At 42.1% G+C, this 15,898-nt stretch overlaps 1 protein-coding gene across 6 annotated transcripts in view; it reads right to left on the bottom strand.

Annotated features, from left to right (window-relative positions):
* Positions 1-15,898, bottom strand: part of LOC137333828 (BTB/POZ domain-containing protein KCTD8-like) — a 247,316-nt gene that overhangs the window by 128,800 nt on the left and 102,618 nt on the right. Inside the window, exon 3 of one of the 6 annotated variants that reach the window (XM_067998356.1) lies at positions 6,681-6,696. The exons of the other annotated variants lie outside the window; for them this stretch is intronic. Within the exon in view, the coding sequence (XP_067854457.1) occupies positions 6,681-6,696 (16 nt within the window). The remainder of the gene's footprint in view (positions 1-6,680; positions 6,697-15,898) is intronic. 6 annotated transcript variants of the gene reach the window in all.

The raw sequence follows: 15,898 nt of genomic DNA, 5'->3' as shown, positions 1-15,898 counted from the left end.
TATCAAACAAAAGGAGATATTAGGATAGGTGACCAAAACCTTTGTCCAAGAGGTAGGCTTTAAGGAGTGTCTTAAAGGAGGAGAGAGGGGTAGAGAGGCAGAAAGGTTTAGGGAGGGACTTCCAGAACTTAGAGCCTAGGCAGCTGAAAACATTGCCACCAATGATGGGTCGATGGAAATGGGGATCTGCAAGAGGCCAGAATTGGAGAAGCACAGAGATCTTGGAGAGTCGTAGGTCTGGAGGAGGTTATAGAGATAGGGAGGAACGAGGCCATGGAGGGACTTGAACAAGGATGAGAGTTTTAAATTCGAGGTGTTGCCGGACTGGGAACCAATGTACGTCAGTGAACACAGGGGTGATGGATGAACGGGATTTGGTGCAAGTTCAGATATGGGCAGCAGAGTTTTGGATGAGTTGAAGTTTATGGGAGGCCAGCCAAGCGAGCATTGGAATAGTTGAGTCTGGAGGTAACAAAGGCATGAATGAGGGTTTCAGCAGCCTATGGGCTGAGGCATGGGGAGAGACGGGCGATATTACGGAGGTGGAAGTAGGTGGTCTTAGTGGTGGAGAGAATATGAGGTTGGAAGCTCATCTCAGAGTCAAATAGGACACTGAAGTCGCGAACGGTTTGGTTCAGCCTCAGACAATGGCCAGGGAGAGGGATGGAGTCGGTGGCTGGGAACGGAGCTTGTAGCAGGGACCAAAGACAATGGCTTCGGTCTTCCCAATATTTAATTGGAGGAAGTTTCTGCTCATCCAATACTGGATGTTGGACAAGCAGTGTGACAAATCAGAGACAGTGGAGGGGTTGAAAGAGAGATGGTGGTGAGGTAGAGCTGGATGTCGTCAGCGTACATGTGGAATATGACATAGTGTTTTCGGTGTTGCCAAGGGGCAGCATGTAGATCATAGAATCATAGAAAATTTATGGCACAGAAGGAGGCCATTTAGCCCATCGTGCCTGTGCTGGCTGAGAAATGAGCCACCCAGCCTAATCTCACTTTCCCGCATTTAGTCCGTAGCCCTGCAGGTCACGGCTCTCCAGGTGCACATCCAGGTATTTTTTAAATGAGTTGAGGGTTTCTGCCTCTATCACCCTCTCAGGCAGTGAGTTCCAGACTCCCACCACCCTCTGGGTGAAAAAACTTTTCCTTATTCCTGTTCTAATCCTTCTACCAATCACTTTAAATCTATGCCCCCTGGTTATTTACCTCTCCGCTAAGGGAAATAGGTCCTTTCCATCCACTCTATCTAGGCCTCTCATAATTTTGTACACCTCAATCAAATCACCCCTCAGCCTCCTCTGTTCCAAGGAAAACAACCCCAGCCTTTCCATCATAGCTGAAATTCTCCAGTCCTGGCAACATCCTTGTAAATCTCCTCTGCACCCTCTCTAGTGCAATTACATCCTTCCTGTAATGTGGTGACCAGAACTGTGCGCAGTACTCAAGCTGTGGCCTAACTAGTGTTTTATACAGTTCCAGCATAACATCCCTGCTTTTATATTCTATGCCTCGACTAATAAAGGAAAGCATTCCTTATGCCTTCTTAACCACCCTATCTACATGTCCTGCTACCTTCAGGGATCTGTGGACATGCACTCCAAGGTCCCTCACTTCCTCTACACCTCTCAGTATCCTCCCATTTATTGTGTATTCCTTTGCCTTGTCTGCTCTCCCCAAATGCATCACCTCACACTTCCTCAGACTGAACTCCATTTGCCACTTTTCTGCCCATCTGACCAGTCCATTAATATCTTCCTGCAGTCTACAGCTTTCCTCCTCACTATCAACCACACAGCCTATCTTTATGTCATCCACAAATTTCTTTATCATGCCCCCTGTGTTTAGGTCCAAATCGTTAATGTGTACCACAAAAAGCAAGGGACCTAGTACCGAGCCCTGCAGCACTCCACTGGAAACAGCCTTCCAGTCGCAAAAACACCTGCCAACCATCACTCTTTGCTTCCTGCAAGTGAGCCAATTTTGGATCCAATTTGCCACATTCCCTTGGATCCCATGGGCCTTTACTTTTTTGACCAATCTGCCATGTGGGACCAGAAAGGAGATGAGAAACATAAGGGGGCCAAGAATAGATCCTTGGGGGACACCAGAGGTAATGGTGCGGGGGCGGGAAGAGAAGCCATTGCAGGAGATTCTCTGTCCATGACTGGACAGATAGGAATGGAACCAGGCAAGGGCAGTCCCACTCAGCTGGACAACGGTGTTGGACCATTTAAAGAAGTGGCTGTGATAAAAAACATAAGAACATAAGAATATAAGAAATAGGAGCAGGAGTAGGCCATCTGGCCCTTCGAGCCTGCTCCGCCATTCAACAAGATCATGGCTGATCTTCTACCTCAACGCTATTTTCCTGCACTATCCCCATATCCCTTGATGCCTTTAATATCTAGAAATCTATCGATCTCTGTTTTGAAAGTACTCAATGACTGAGCTTCCACAGCCCTCTGGAGCAGAGAATTCCAAAAGTTTCACCCTCTGAGTGAAGAAATTTCTCCTCATCTCAGTCCTAAATGGCCTACCCCTTATTCTGAGACTGTGACCCCTGGTTCTAGATTCTCCAGCCAGAGGAAACATCCTCCCTGCATCTACCCTGTCGAGCCCTGTGAGAATTTTGTATGTTTCAATGAGATCACCTCTCATTCTTCTAAACTCTAGTGAATACAGGCCGAGTCGACCCAATCTCTCCTCATACGACAATCCCGCCATCCCAGGAATCAGCCTGGTGAACCTTCGTTGCACTCCCTCTATGGCAAGTATATCCTTTCTTAGGTAAGGAGAACAAAATTGTACACAATATTCCAGGTGCAGTCTCACCAAGGCCCTATATAATTGCAATAAGACATCTTTACTCCTGTACTCAAATCCTCTTATAATAAAGGCCAACATACCATTTGCCTTCCTAATTGCATGCTGCACCTGCATGTTAGCTTTCAGTGACTCATGTACAAGGATACCCCGGTCCCTTTGAACATCATCATTTCCCAATCTCTCATCATTTAAAAAATACACTGCATTTCTTTCCAAAGTGAATAACTTCACATTTTTCAACATTATATTCCATCTGCCATGTTCTTGCTCACTCACTTAGCCTGACTATATCCCCTTGAAGCCTCTTTGCATCCTCCTCACAACTCACATTCCCACCTAGTTTTGTATCATCAGCAAACTTGGAAATATTACATTTGGTCCCCTCATCCAAATCATTGATATAAATTGTGAAAAGCTGGGGCCCAAGCACCGATCCCTGTGGTACTCCACTAGTCACAGTCTGCCAACCTGAAAAACAAAATTTAAATGAACCCTTGTGCAAGGTATAACCTTGTCCAGGGTTGGTACATCTATATTAATGTGGCTGTAGCGAAAGCATGTAGCAAATTTAACACTATATGGTTAACTACTTTACATAATATTAGTGACATAAAGCAAGAGGGGAGGTTTGTGGGTCATTCGGCCTCAGCAGTGGGGGGGGATGGTTCGTGCTTTGGCCTCTGCCGGGGGGTATTACAAGGGTGGGCAAATCATGAAGGTTGCCTTATTGGGGAGGGGGGTTGGTTGTTGGCGGTGATACTGGGGTACGATACTTGTTCTTAGTCGGCAACTTGGGATGTTGGAGACTTGAGTTTTTCTGTTTTCCTTGGGGTGAGGGTTGCACTGCTTTCTATCCCATTGCCTTACCAGAAACATTGCTCTGTGAGAGAGCTGGCACTGATTGTGAATTCAGATGACTTCGTCTTAGTTGTGGTGCTAGTTGTCTGCATGGTTGTGTGGGATCGCTTATTCACGGGAGCACTTTCCAGTGTTTCGGGTCTGGGGATCATCAGTGTATTATGGCTTAGTGGGATGGGATAGTTGATTGTGTTCTTGCTCAGTGGGGATTATTTTCAGCCGTTAAGGGTTTATTGGTTTCTCCCATGCACATTTGTTCCTTTTACTCACTGTTGTTTTCTCCATTTCTGAACCTACTTCCTAAGGTACCGTTGAATTTTAAACTTTGCTCATTGAAGCTACAATTCTGTAACAAGTGGGATCTATCTCTCTCTGACAGGCTCTGTTCAGCAGAATGTATTTTGGACACCCAATACTGTGATTTATTTTACTTAAAAGGTTTACAGTGAGATTTCTAAGGGTTCAGTAAGGTGCTGTCGCATAATATTAGTTGCAGTTCCATTCTAACCAATTAGTTATGTAACATTACATTCACATTGGCATTTCCAGAGTGCTTGAGATCACTCATTTCTTTGTCTTTTCTATTTATTATGTATTTAAAGTAAATTATTGCATTAAAATTAGCCAGGAAAATAGAAACTAAATTTGTGAAAATAAATTTTAAAAAGATATCAGAAAGAACTACTTTAGATCAGGATTTATGATTGTGTCTAGAGTTTTACTGAGATACTTAATTTGGCTCGAGTCATTCTATATTCTACATAAACCTTCCTACTTAAAAAGATCCCTCCATAGACGCATTCATCAGAATGAATTCAGCACAGCATTGGTTGAACCCATAGCTTACTTCAGAGATCACAAGGTCTAAATAGGGCACATTTTGATGCATTGCAAACAACTACTTTATTTCACTACTTCCAGGCAGGTATGGTTTTCAACATATTCATTATAAAAAGTACAATAACTTAATTTCAGCATTGCAATATAACAGCTTTAACTTCACATAGTATTACCACAATTCAGTTCCAAAGATTACAATGTGTGTTTGGCAAAATTACCCTTTTGCAGTCTATATGGCAATGAAACAGTTGGAATCATTTACTTCCTGTAGGTCTATAACCTCAATGATATTAGCATAAACACATGCAATTTTTTGATCAGAGTAGCAGAATAGCTATTTTGAAAGTTTTAATCTTGCTCTCCAGGAGTTGTTTCCTCTTCTGGGGTAATCTTCTTTCCTGGTTCATTGATAAATGTTTTTCCTGATTTCTAGCTAACACCTCACATGCACACTGTACTTTTTAACCATTAGAATGGTCTAATACACTGCAATGCTGGATACCAGGGACCAAATGAGCGGGCATATCGCACGCTGTTAGACCCTACCTGCAGGAAATCACAGAGTTGTAAAAGTGGGCAGGACATGGCAGAGTTTACCCCTGAGCCATTTCTGGCCACCCCACCCACCCCTGTTTTGCTGAAAACTGGTGGAGGAAGGATGGGACATCTCAGCCAATCCATTCCTATGGTGATGCAAAAGATGTGCTCCTCATTGATTTTACCTGCTTAACCATGACTATTTCTCAAATTGATCACATTAGGATTGTTCTTCATGGATAAACTCTTTTATTTCTACATTATCTGCAGTGAAAAAAATATATGAATTGCCAAGCATTTTACCTGTAAAACAGCTCTTAGTTTAATGGATTCATTTATCAGAATTCTGGTTTAATTCAATAGCCCAGTGATGAATTGCTTTCCAGAAGTAATTTATGGTCACAGGTGCAACAAGCTAGATAATGTAATGGTAATTCTCCCCTAAAATTAGTAGACACTATACTGTACAGGTGTGTTCCTTACTATACTCTGTCCCTGTCATTTATTGAATCTAAACAGGCTGACAGAAATAAAGCTTCAAATATCCAATTGTCTATATTTCAATGGTGCATAGGATAAACTAATCCATGTGTCTCAACTCACTTCAAAATTATGCCCAGAAAATTCAATTATTCCATTTCTGTTAAATATCAAAACTATTCACATCAGAAAAAGTTAGTAACTTTAATACTTATATTTTATACAAAATGTTATTTTGTTCTCTAAAATTGCTGGTGATTGAATAGTCAGTAATGAGAGAAATTAAAATTTGTGATCATGGATTATCACTAATAGAAAAATGAATGGTTTATACCATAGTGTGAATGGTAATGCAACCGATCAGTCAGTCAGCTCTGCAATTGAATACAATGGGAGTGAAATTGGTCTTTGGTGAAAGCGCAAAACGGATGATAGGGAACCACAGCCGGTCTTACAGGTCAATGGAAAAGAAAATTGGACACAGTGTAAAATGGGCTGTGATTCCCCATCACCCGTTTTGTGCTTTTGCCCAAGATCAATTTAACCCCCATTGTGTCATAGGATTTTAAACAACAAATGATTTTGAAAATGCTTGGGAACATTTATGTATTTTTGAATTACTTTCAAATAATGAAAAAGGGGGGCGGGGGGGGGGAAAGACTTTGGGGAGGAGGTTTTAGTTTACTGGATGTCATAATTATGCCATCACACCCACCAAACGATTAATAGTTATATTTTAAGAAACATAAGAAATAGGAGCAGGAGTAGGCCATTCGGCCCCTTGAGCCTGCTCCGCCATCCAATTAGGTCATGGCTGATCTTCGACCTCAACTCCACTTTCCTGCCCTCTCCCCATATCCCTTGATTCCCCTAGAGTGCAAAAATCTATCGATCTCAGTCTTGAATATACTCAACAACTGAGCATTCACAGCCCCCTGGGGTAGGGAGTTCCAAATATTCACGACCCTCTGAGTGAAGAAATTCCTCCTCATCTCAATCCTAAATGTCTGAACCCTTATCCTGAGGCTATGGATGCTACATTGGGTCGTGTAGCGTCCGTTGTTTCGGTGCTACACGGCCTCTCCAACACCCAAGTTGGCGTCTTGGGTGCAGACGCATGTTTCCTGCGTGACGTGCACCGGCCGCCATCTTGGTATAGGAGTTTGCGCAGGGGCAGATAACGAACGCTGGAATCATGTAAAATAGGGAGAAAATGGCTTCAATCAGTGTGCAACGCTGATTTAAATTGATAGACACCATTTTGGGACTTAACGCTAAACTCAATGCACAGTCTTAACCCCAATCGTCTGACCCCTCCACAAGTGCTATTTAAAGGGACCGTGCAGGATTTACAGGGATGGGATCTGCATCTGTGTTTTACGTGTGTGATGTCTGATCTCTGTTCAGGCTCCATGCAGATAACAGGTACAAGCTACCTTTAAGAGATTTCTAAGAAACATCCTCCCTTTGAGAGACTGACCTCCCTCTGGTGGTGGAAAGATCAAATTGCATTGATTCCACATTCAAGGCCCGGAAAGGAACGCTGATTGCAGGTAAGTGCTCGTGTGGGTCCAAACTTGCGTCCTGCCTGCGTAGGGTCCATGGGGCGTGGGGTGGTAGCGCATCGCGTTACCACCGCCCAAAACGGTCCCTTATCAAATTTTTCCCCCATCGTCCTCCAGTTCTAGGCTCTACAGCTAGGGGAAACATCCTTTCAGCACCTACCCTCTTAGAATCTTATATGTTTCAATGAGATCAACTCTCATTCTTCTAAACTCAGGGAATATAGGCCCATTCTACTCAATCTTTCTTCATAGGACAACCCTCTCATCCCAAGAATCAATCTAATGAACCTTTGTTGCACCGCCTCTAAGGCAAGTATATCCTTCCTTAGGTAAGGAGACCAAAACTGCACTCCTCCTCTCTTCTACAAAGAGGTTTAATGTAATTTTTCATAGGTTATTTTACAAATTAAAGAAAGACTTGAAAAAATAGGGCTTTTTTCATTGGGGCAATGCAGATTATAGGATGATATGATGGAAAGATTTGAAATTATGAAAGGATAGGGCAGAGTAGATAGAAGCAGATTGTTTCCAGTAGTTGTGGAGTCTAGAATGAGGGACCATAGATAAAAGATTAAAAGTAAGAGATTTAGAAAAGAGAGCAAGATAAATTTCTTCACACAGATGCTAATTAATTTCCAGGATTAGTGGTTGAGACAAAATCCATGTCAATATTAAAGATTAGATTGGATAGATGGATGAAGAAAAAAGATATAAAGGGATATGGGAACAGAGTGGGTAAATGTGAATAGGATTATTTGGTCGTGTGTAGGATAAATGACAGCATGGATTGGTTGGGCCAAATGGCCTGTTTCCGTATTGTAACTTCTATATTTTTCTATGTATCAAAGTGAAGGGTGTAAATGATGGGGAATAAAATATTCTTCTACTTTTCGTACAGTATTAACTACCAGGTTAGGTATAATGCAAATTAGGTGCTAAATAGAAAGTTTTTCCTGCTCCAAAAATGCACCTTACCGCTAACCTCAGAAGCCCATTTTTTTACTGCATCAGTATGCCATTTCCACTCACACACTAGCCATCCTTTAGCCTTTGAGTGAAATTGTAATTTTAGTGTCAAATTAACACTTCAGAACTGGTTTAAGATTGGCCAAATGCATTTCCTGAAGATCTTTAGATCCAGTTTACAGAATAGTTAGGATTTGAACACAGGTATTAGAGGTGAAAGGATAATCTGCTGATCCACTGCACTCCCCCCACCACAACAACTCTCCAAACCAGGATCTTTCGTTCACATCCAAACTTGTACAAGTCGGACGGGTTGCATCTGAACCAGGGCGGGACAAATATCCTTGCGGGGAGGTTTGCTAGCACTGTTGGGGGGGGTTTAAACTAACTTGGCAGGGGGATGGGATACAGAGTGGAGCTACAATAGGGGGTGATGTGCAGCCAAATATAGAGAAAAAAACAAGTCAGCTTGGAAGACAGGGCAAATATGTGAGGGCAAGGCTGGATGGCATCTATTTTAATGCAAGGAGTCTTGTGAATAAGGTGGATGAACTGAAGGTGTTGATAAACACATGGGAGTATGATATTGTTGCTGTCACAGAGACATGGTTGAGGGAGGGGCAAGACTGGCAGCTCAATATTCCGGGGTACAGAATCTTCAGGCGAGACAGAGGGGGAGGTATAAGAGGAGGGGGGGTCGCAATATTAATTAAAGAATCAATTACTGCCATAAGGAGGGATGATATATTAGCAGGTTCCTCTAATGAGGCCATATGGGTGGAGCTTAAAAACAAAAAGGGGGCAAGCACTTTGATGGGAGTGTACTATAGGCCCCCAAACAGTCAGGGGGAGATAGAGGAACAGATATGTAGGCAAATCTCAGAAAATTGTGCAAATAATAGGGTAATAATAGTGGGGGATTTCAACTTCCCCAATATTAACTGGGATACTCAGAGTGTAAAAGGCTTAGAGGGTACAAAATTCTTAACGTGCATCCAGGAGAGCTTTTTGAGCCAGCATGTAGAAAGTCCTACAAGAGAGGGGGCGGTACTGGACCTAATTCTAGGGAATGTGGCCGGCCAAGTGGAAGAAGTGCTAGTAGGTGAGCACTTTGGTGACAGTGACCATAATTTGGTGAGATTTAAGGTGGTCATGGAAAAGGACAGGGAGGGGCCGGAAATAAAGGTTCTAAATTGGGGGAAGGCCGATTTTAATAGGATAAGGCAGGATCTGGCCAAAATGGACTGGGATCAGCTGCTTGTAGGAAAATCCGCATCGGAGCAATGGGAGTCTTTCAGAAGGGAGATTGAGACCATACAATGGCAACATGTTCCCGTAAAGGTCAAGGGTGGTTCCAAGAACTCCAGGGAACCTTGGATGTCAGGGGATATACGAGAATGGATTAGGAAAAAAAGGAGGGCTTTTGGCAGATACAAAAGGCTAAAGACGGAGGAAGCCCTAGAGGAGTACAAAAAGTGCAGGGGGATACTTAAAAAAGAAATTAGGAGATCAAGGAGGGGCCATGAAATAACACTGGCGAGCAAAATAAAGGAAAATCCTAAGATATTTTATAAGTATATTAAGGGTAAGAGGATGACTAGGGAAAAAATAGGGCCCATTAGGGACAAAAATGGCAATCTGTGTGTGGAGCCGGCAGATGTAGGAGGGTTTCTAAATGAATTTTTTGCATCTGTTTTCACTATGGAGAAGGACGATGTAGACATAGAAATACGGCAGGGGGACTGTGATATACTCGAACATATTAACATCGAGCGGGAGGAGGTATTGGCGGTTTTAGCAGGCCTAAAAATGGATAAATCCCCAGGCCCGGACGAAATGTATCCCAGGCTACTGTGTGAGGCAAAGGAGGAGATTGCGGGGGCTCTGACAGATATATTCAGAACCTCTCTGGCCACAGGGGATGTGCCAGAGGACTGGAGAACCGCTAATGTAATACCATTATTCAAGAAGGGGAGTAGGGAAAAACCGGGGAACTACAGGCCAGTGAGCCTAACATCAGTGGTAGGAAAATTATTGGAAAAAATTCTGAAGGACAAAATTAGTCTCCACTTGGAGAAGCAAGGATTAATCAGGGATAGTCAACATGGCTTTGTCAAGGGAAGATCATGTCTGACTAATTTGATTGAATTTTTTGAGGGGGTGACTAGGCGTGTGGATGAGGGTAACGCAGTGGATGTGGTATACATGGATTTCAGTAAGGCCTTCGATAAAGTCCCGCACAGGAGACTGGTCAAGAAGGTACGAGCCCATGGAATCCAGGGTGCCTTGGCACTTTGGATACAAAACTGGCTTAGTAGCAGAAGGCGGAGGGTGATGGTCGAAGGTTGTTTTTGTGAATGGAAGCCTGTGGCCAGTGGGGTACCACAGGGATCGGTGCTGGGTCCCTTGCTGTTTGTGGTCTACATTAATGACTTGGATATGAATGTAAAAGGTATGATCAGTAAGTTCGCTGATGATACAAAAATTGGTAGGGTGGTAAATAGCGAGGAGGATAGCCTCAGTCTGCAGGACGATATAGATGGGTTGGTCAGATGGGCGGAACAGTGGCAAATGGAATTTAACCCGGAAAAGTGCGAGGTGATGCACTTTGGAGGGACTAACAAGGCAAGGGAATACACAATGAATGGGAGGACCCTAGGCAAGACAGAGGGTCAGAGGGTCAGAGGGATCTTGGTGTGCAAGTTCACAGATCCCTGAAGGCGGCGGAACAGGTAGATAAGGTGGTAAAGAAGGCATATGGGATACTTGCCTTTATTAGCCGAGGCATAGAATATAAGAGCAAGGAGGTTATGATGGAGCTGTATAAAACACTGGTTAGGCCACAGCTGGAGTACTGTGTGCAGTTCTGGTCGCCACACTACAGGAAGGATGTGATCGCTTTGGAGAGGGTGCAGAGGAGATTCACCAGGATGTTACCAGGGCTGGAGCGCTTCAGCTATGAAGAGAGACTGGGAAGATTGGGTTTGTTTTCCTTGGAGCAGAGGAGGCTGAGGGGAGACATGATTGAGGTGTACAAAATTATGAGGGGCACAGATAGGATGGATACTAAGGAGCTTTTTCCCTTCGTTGAGGGTACTATAACAAGGGGACATAGATTCAAGGTAAAAGGCGGGAGGTTTAGAGGGGATTTGAGAAAGAACTTTTTCACCCAGAGGGTGGTTGGAGTCTGGAACTCACTGCCTGAAAGGGTTGTGGAGGCAGGAACCCTCACAACATTCAAGAAGCATTTGGATGAGCACTTGAAATGCCATAGCATACAAGGCTACGGACCAAATGCTGGAATATGGGATTAGAGTAGACAGGGCTGATGGCCGGCGCGGACACGATGGGCCGAAGGGCCTCTATCCGTGCTGTATAACTCTATGACTCTATGACAATTTTCTATATCCACGGGCTATATTTACTGACCATTTTACCATTGAGTAACAAATCGGTATTTTATCCATTGGTTTTACTATGTTGATGAGAGAAAAGGAGTATATTTTCCTCTTGGTGCCCGTGTCGGATACCCAAACCATAAGTTCACAAATTTGAACGTCAGGTCAACCCTTCCTGACCTTCTACTCTTGCCTCACTTGGGCGGCTTTCAGCAGTTCATAGCTGAGCTACCACCTGCACTGTGCAGAAAACCTAAATAACTAAGTTCACCCGGCTTGAAACGTGGCACCTGCTGCCTGTTTATGGAAAGACTTTGATGGAAGGCGAGCAAATGTCCACAGAGCAGTCAGATGGATGCAGAGCCTTTTCTCTTTTTTTTACTATGTTTCTGTGTTAACCAAGACTGTCCCAACCACCAAGATGAAGGGGAGTTGTGTGGAAATGAAAAGTTGAGCAAAAGAAACCAATGTAACCCAAATCAATATAAATATAAATGTGAACTGATCTAACAATTTAATGGGGTTTCAATTCAGATGAGAATAACCACAAACTTCCTGAATTTTTTTACTTATTTGGCTCGTCATTCTTTCTTCAGTTGGGAAATTCTATATTCGTTTAGGAAAATGCTATATTCACAGAAGTACATTTCTTACAATTTAGAAAAGTCAAAGTAGCACCAGTGCTGTTGATCTGGGCAGTATGAATGAGGAGGAAGATTGGCACTGGGCTAAAAGTCAAACCTATCGATATCAGGCTAATTTAATGAGGCTAGCTCTAGGTTTCATGTAAAAGGGGAGATTTCTTTAAAATCCAAACCCAAACTGATGATGAATGTGGAGCGTAGCCAGGTTTAGAGTTTGGCTCAGCAATTTCAATGGGTGCTTAGGCTGAATTCAACCAGAAATGCAAGCTGTGGTCAGTTTGTTTATCCTTGAGGACTTTGAACGGCCTTCCAGCAAGAGGTTCTCCCAGTATCCTGGCCAACATTTTTGTCTCAATAAACACCATCAAACACAGATTATCTGATCATTCATTCATTTGTTGTTTGTGGAAACTTGATGTGTGCCAAATTGACTGCCACATTTACCTACATAACAACAGTGACTGTACTTTAAAAATAAGCCATTGGTTGTAAAGCACTTTGGGACATTATGAGGACTTGATAAGATGTTATATAAATGCAAGTTGTTATTATAATACAGGACCTCTTTACCAATGTTTTAGCCACCACTTTGTATTGTATCCAGCTACCCATCAGCCAGAATCAATAGGAGCTTTTTCTTTCAAATTTCAGGGCAGGAATATTTAATATTTTTGGACTAAAGTCATCAGAAAGAATTAGTGAGTAAGCAAACTCAACATACACCACATTTGTGGCTGAAAGTAGTGATGGAAGTGGATTAAGATATTATCCAACACAATTAAAAATCAATAGAATCTCTCTGTAGACTCGGAGCTTCCTTTGTATTCTGCAGAGCAAAGAATATGAATTTCTCTGGCTAATATCTACAAGGGTGAAGTTTTGTAAAACTGAAGCTCTGCAGGCAAGAACATGCATGTCTGAGGGTTCGAATGGAGTTAACATGTTCTTTCCTGGAGGACTTCAATTATAATGCAACCAGTCTTTGCAAACTAAAACTTACACCACAACAAGTCACTTCATTAATTATAGCCTCACACTAATTCTCAGAAAACAATTTCATTTTCTCAAAAGGATGCAGTTTTTAAAGTATGCAGTTAATAACCGGCTCATCACAAGTATATTAAATGAAATGCCCTAATTAATTTTAATTCCTTTACATTAAGGAGATAGAGATCCCACAACACATGCGGAACTTATCTGAGGCATGCTATAATGGTTGAATCCTAATAAATTAGTTTGACACTCATTTATTGTTCTTTCCTTGCTCTCCTCATCCCCTACCTTGAGGAAATGGGCAGCCTTCATTCAATGCTCCCTATGATGGCACATGTGCAGAATTACAGGACACTTCACTGCAGAGCATCCTGGAGCTCCAGCATGCTATGCTACTGAGCTGCCCCTGATTAGAATTGAATGGGATAAGGAACACCATGAATTATGGATAAAAATTGACAATATGCAAACATTTAACTTCAAGCCATTAAAATCTCAAGATTACCCAAGAATATTATCGAAAGGTGAAACTAAGGAATTAAAGTATGTTTAGTGTGCAGAGTGTGAAAAGGGTCATTGGAGATGTCATGTTTGGATTAGGATTAGTTATTTATTTAAATATTATTCTTGGATCAGGAATTCTATACCCTGTGGATAGGAAATGGTTTTTGTATGCTGAAGTTATGGATTAGATATGTATTAATCTGGAATTGATAATAACTATTGGCAGAACTTCCAACTTTGACGGTAGCAAATCAACTGCCCGTTCTATACCCTGGCCAATTTTCCTTTCCTTTGACTTCAATGGGAAAGAAAATTTGATCAGGGCATATAATGGGCAGCCAATCCATTACCGGCAGATTTACACCCCCAACCAAAGCTGAAATTCCCACCTTACATTTTTTTTACAGGTATTTGCAAAATTAATTATTTAGAAAATGACAAGCAACATTAGATGCAATTCAAAAATATAGTAGTTGAATTTCCACAGGGATTGTCCTTCTCATCTGCTGTAACTTTGGCAGAAGAGCCACTGACACAGTGTTTACATCGTTTTTCCAGAGGTTTTGCGACTCTTTTGTTGAAGTTATGGCAGATGATCAGGAGAACCTCCATAGAAAGTTCCTCCCATAATTTTGCGTAAAAACCTTCATACAAAAAATTAGAAAATGCTGCCAAAAAAAAGGGTTGAAAAATGAATGGGGGTTCATCACAATCGGGCTGTTATTACCAGCACCATCAACAGGCAGCGTCATTATATTACTTTTGTCACAAAAATGTTATTTGCATCACAAAGCATAACAGCATCTCAAAACTATCAAACATCATGTTACAAATTTTGGGTCTGCCTTAGATATTCTCTATAGTTCTCCTTCCTTAAAGATTGTATATAAATACAAGTTGTTGTTGAGAAGAGATGCGAATTGTTAAGCTGTTTTATTTTACAGACAGCAAGTCAATTACAGAGTGACAGTTATTATCAAAATTCACTTACTTCAGTTAAATTCAAACCACTCCTTGTGAATAAGAAAAATAATAAACCATGCCACACTATCCCCGTTAGTGTTCTGATTTAACTCTTCCTAGCCGGCCTTGTGGTTCTGATCAGCTCTGAGCTAAAGATGAGCGAGTAGTTCCTCATTAGTCGGCACTCCCTTCCAAGATCTAATTCAACTGACTGACTCAACATGCTTCTTGTCTCCTTTTGTCCACTGTGTCCACAGGAAGTTTACTGCTCATTTTTCCACCTGTCTCTTGTCCAGGGCTTGATCAGAATGGCTGTCAATGAAACCAGCACCACCCCACCAAGAGTAGACTTTTATCAGACAAGCCCCACTGAGCTCGCAGGCAAAGCAGAGATTTCAACTGACCATGTGTGAATCTAGGCTAGAATCGTCTAAATGAATCAACAGTCTTTTTTGCCTGAATCTGATAAAGATAATGGTTTTGGTAGCCGGCCCATTCTTTCTCAAAGAATCCCATGAGACCCTTGGCCCCAGTATTGTTGTAAACAATTTTACAACACCAAGTTATAGTCCAGCAATTTTATTTTAAATTCACAAGCTTTCGGAGACTTCCTCCTTCCTCAGGCAAATGTTTCAGGATAAATAAAATTGCTGGACTATAACTTGGTGTTGTAAAATTGTTTACAATTGTCAACCCCAGTCCATCCCCAGTATTGTTCAAATTGCTCGAGCCATTTCCTCTGTTAAAAAAGGTGCTAGTGGTTTGTGCACTAAAATCTTGGAAATTTGGATTGGACTTCATATCATAATCATATTGTAGCTTAAACTAAGAATCCCTCCTAGGGAGAATAGGCTGGAATCCTGAAACACAACATGTCACTTGCAGATGAAAGTATCATGATAAGACTGACACTGAGCTCTACCAGTCTCTTTCTCTTTCAATCAGCAATGATCTTCTTTAAGTATAACCCTGCTTGGTGTGCTTCTTATCAAGGCTTCAAATATGATCTGAATGCTATTCGAAGAAGAGCAGGGGAGTTCTCCCCAGTGACCTGGGCAATAAGTGTCCCTCAATCAACATCACGAAAACAAATTATCTGGTCATTACCTCATTGCTTTTTGTGGAAATTTGCTGTGTGCAAATTGGCTGCCGCATTTCCTATATTACATTTCCTAAATTAACAATCTTGTTGTGCGGGGTCCCTTAGGGAAGAGCGACCATAACATGATAAAACTCCACATTAAGATGGAGAGTGAAGTAGTTGAATCCGAAACTAGGGTCCTGAATCTAAATAAAGGAAATTATGAAAGTATGAGGT

Source organism: Heptranchias perlo, chromosome 1 (genome assembly GCF_035084215.1).
Source record: "Heptranchias perlo isolate sHepPer1 chromosome 1, sHepPer1.hap1, whole genome shotgun sequence".
Lineage (NCBI taxonomy): Eukaryota > Metazoa > Chordata > Chondrichthyes > Hexanchiformes > Hexanchidae > Heptranchias > Heptranchias perlo.
The sequence above is the reverse complement of the archived record's forward strand: the minus strand, read 5'-3'. Positions and strand labels throughout refer to the sequence as shown.